Genomic DNA, 3,773 nt, shown 5'->3' on the forward strand with positions numbered 1-3,773 from the left:
AAATGTTTTATTTTGATATACAAGTTGTTCGGGTCTTTTTAATCTAAAAAAAGCAACATTAATTTCTTGATGACCTAATACATCCACACAAATTTACATCTATAGCTAAGATAATCAAATTATTATTATGGTGAATCTTAAGAAAATTTTTTTTAACCTTACCTTGTAATAACTTCCTCGGTTTGGAGTGTGTCTCACAATAGTTTCTTCTAATGCTGAAACCCACTTTTCTCGATCATCAGCATTTTCAGCTAGAGTTAAAAATATAAAAAGTTAGCTTCAGTTACAGTAAGAATATGCTTCTTGTTAGTCTGGTACATGTTTATAGAGATTGTTTAAGTTATTATGAACATCTTACAAATTAAAAACATAATAACACAAAACTACAGGATTATTTAGTTACATATATTATTGGTATTATTTAGTACAAAATAAGTCACCTTATAAATTTACCTGTTCTCTATAGATATAAAATCTTGTGCTCTTGATTCAGTAAAAACATTATGTAATTAATATATATAAAAATCTAAGATCAGATTTTACCTTTCTACATAATTTCATAATTATGAAAAACCACAGATAAAGGATATTAAGAAAAAGAAATTTACTAAAACAATTTTATCTATTTTTTATGCATCTAGGAAGAATACCAATTATTTTTTAAAGACTAATATGTTAAAATCTTTGTTTATGGGGTCACCTTGGAAGTGAAATATTTTTCCATCCACAGTGATGGTGAAGGTGCTATCATCTTCATCGTCAATTCCAATAACGGCTCCCTTTGGTTAAAAGCCAAACAAAATAAACAATCGATGAAAATATAAGCATACTTTCGTTTTAAACAAATTCCAATTAAAATATAAACAAAGCCAAAACTGTAAAAACTTCCCAACCTTCCTCTTCTGATGTAGCTTATTTTTGTTGCCTCTCCATAAATTACAAAAACTTAGTGCTTTAAAGTGTGTTGCAAACAGATGAAAGTTTTCAATTATACAAATCTGATTTCTACTTAAAAACAAAACAATTACATAAGTTAACTTAGAATTCTAGTTGTAAAAGCTGTTTTCTCCAGTTTTTATGCAATATGTAATATATTTTTCCTTGGGGCCTTAAAATTTTTTCTAGGTCAAATTAGTTTCCTTCATATCAACCTTCAGTTTTCTGAATCATAAATATACAGAATGAAATTTTTTAAAATTATTTCGTAAATTTAAAACACTGAAGAATTAAAATTAGTCTTAATACTTGCTTATAACATTTTGATAAAAGAAACTTGTACAATATGTGTGTTCTGAATGTGAAAGATCTTCACTACTAACCCTGACAATAATGAAACAGTTTTGATTTTTTAATAGAATTTCAAACAATACTTGTGATGATGTTAGGACTAACCTTGAGTCTTACACATCCTCTCCTAGCACCTCGCATCATTTTCTCCTTTGACTAAAAAGAGTAACAAAATGATTATCACATCAAATGAGAAGTATACACACACACCCTTATGATAGTATGTACTATAAAAAAAAAAAAGTTTTAAGAAATGGTTAACGGTTATCATGCAACATCAGAAAATAGCTTTCTTAATAAAACTTGAATGCAAAATAAATTTTCTAATAATATACTTATATTTAATTAAAATGACTTTTGTCCAGTCATTAATAACACTGATTAGCAGTATTAATAAGTAAAACACAAGATAACAAACATTACAAGTATTGCTGTGAGTTAATAATGTATTTAAATTGGCCAGAACTGGTTGTGACTACATACACAATACCTGTATCCAGTTGTTGAATAGGATATATAGTTGGCCATTTCATACACAGTGAAATGAAAACGATTACACGACCGTTGTGTATGTGTTGAATGAAAACAATAAACACCCATCAGGAAAGCAACTTACAGTTTGATTGTATGTACAACTATTGTGTAACTTTATGTATTACTAACTACAACTAGGTGAGCCAGATACTACTTAAAGGTAAACCTGAAGTAACCCAACCTCACCTCTCATAACCTGTAGATATAAGCTAACGTAATCTGACCAAATTTAACCTAGATGACACAGAAAATACAGTGTGCATATCTCTGCCAATCAGGCAACAGATGATCACAGTTAATTATTTCTATACTGTCACTCATATCAAAAAGAAAAAAAAATCCACAGAATGTTTCATCTAATGACAGAAAAGCTTGCTCAGAATAACATCAGCTGTCTCAACCCTCACGAAACTAATATTTTTATCTATCATACCTTGCTATGTGGTGTTAGACAGAAATACATGTCAAAACATAAGCAATCATGATGTAACCATCAGTATGCCATGGATATCTATTGTGTATATGTATCCTCTCATAACTATGTTACCTTCACTACTGAATATTGTGGGCAATTTTGTGACTGTGTAGTTGTACTAGGTAGCTTTAATTTAGTAATATGTAACATTCCAAAACAATAGTGTGTATAGTTAAAACTATAAAATCCTTTCAAGTTGATCATATATATACACACACACACGCATTGGTTGTAAACTGTACGATCTGACAAAGAGCAATATCTCAAAACATCATCCCTCTTTTAAAAAATAAATAACTTTGTAATTGTTCAATCTATATATGTAGCCTCAGCTGCCTTAGCATATTCACATCATACAATTGCTCTGGTTAAACTAAAGTTAAAATATAATTGAAATGAAATATGTGTTTCGACTGTCATGGTAATTTTAAAATTTAATGAATCACAACACTTACAAAAAATTCGGACTATAACTTATAATGCTTAATTCAACACTCAGACGATTAAAAAAACAATACTGATAAAATTTGTATGATTTTGAATAACCTGTATATTGAAATTATAAATATCCTAAAACTGGAAATTTTATTCTAGGCTCAGTAATATCATACACAGCTCTGTACATTCGCTTTAATTTGATTTAGTTTTACAATGTAGCATTTCAGGTTAATCATATTCATAGCAAACTAAAATTACTAGTACTAGTACTACTATGTATTGAACGTGCCGTACACTATGGTCAACACATTTAATTATAACAATATTTTATTACTTTATTATTAACTATTATCACACTTTAGAAGGGGGAGCCTCTAAACTTATCATTTGCACGTCATAAAACATCACTACCAGTCATCAGTGATAATAATATTGATATTAAATGTACTTAGTGAAGTTACTTTAAATTAATATCATACTGAACAGCAGCTGCTCTTTAACTTTATAAAAAAACAAACTAATCCTTCTCACCGTATAATATGACAATAATCCAGCATTATCATCTAATACGAGCCATCGATATTGCCAACCTTTCATTACATTTGTCCACTTACATAACTGACCTTCCATGACCGCCATTTTTAAAACGCGTGACAGCTAAATCTCGACTGCAAGAATCTTATAAATGATGTTTCATTTTCCATGAAGAGGTCGCTAATCAAATTTTATCATTTGGACCTAGGATGTTAATGTCTTATTTATTTCAAGTTTGAAATGTCACAATATCATCACGAAACTTTTTCAAAATATGATATTCTCTCCCTCAAAAAAGAAACGAAACAAAATAATAACTATAAAACGTAACGCATTAATTATAATAGGATATTAATAAGAAAGTGTTCGTGAAAACGCTGTACAAATATGAACTTTTACTCTATGTTCACCACTCATAAATGATCTTTTATCTTTTTTATTAATATTTTAATCAAGACTAATTTCTTACTGTTTGTTTGCTTGTTTTAGTAGCCGTACTAGTTAA

At 28.8% G+C, this 3,773-nt stretch overlaps 1 protein-coding gene across 1 annotated transcript in view; it reads right to left on the minus strand.

The window, feature by feature from the left end:
• The window catches only part of LOC106468546 (oxysterol-binding protein-related protein 9-like), a 23,103-nt gene extending 19,724 nt beyond the window's left edge, over window positions 1–3,379 (minus strand). The window contains exons 1-4 of the mRNA XM_013928980.2: window positions 3,266–3,379; window positions 1,393–1,443; window positions 701–779; window positions 163–251 (exon numbers count right to left, since the gene is read on the minus strand). Of these exons, the coding sequence (XP_013784434.1) occupies window positions 163–251; window positions 701–779; window positions 1,393–1,443; window positions 3,266–3,373 (327 nt within the window). The 5' untranslated portion in view covers window positions 3,374–3,379. The remainder of the gene's footprint in view (window positions 1–162; window positions 252–700; window positions 780–1,392; window positions 1,444–3,265) is intronic.
• Between the last annotated feature and the right edge of the window lie 394 nt (window positions 3,380–3,773).

The sequence above is a fragment of the Limulus polyphemus genome, unplaced genomic scaffold (assembly GCF_000517525.1).
Source record: "Limulus polyphemus unplaced genomic scaffold, Limulus_polyphemus-2.1.2 Scaffold3049, whole genome shotgun sequence".
Classification (NCBI taxonomy): Eukaryota; Metazoa; Arthropoda; class Merostomata; order Xiphosura; family Limulidae; genus Limulus; species Limulus polyphemus.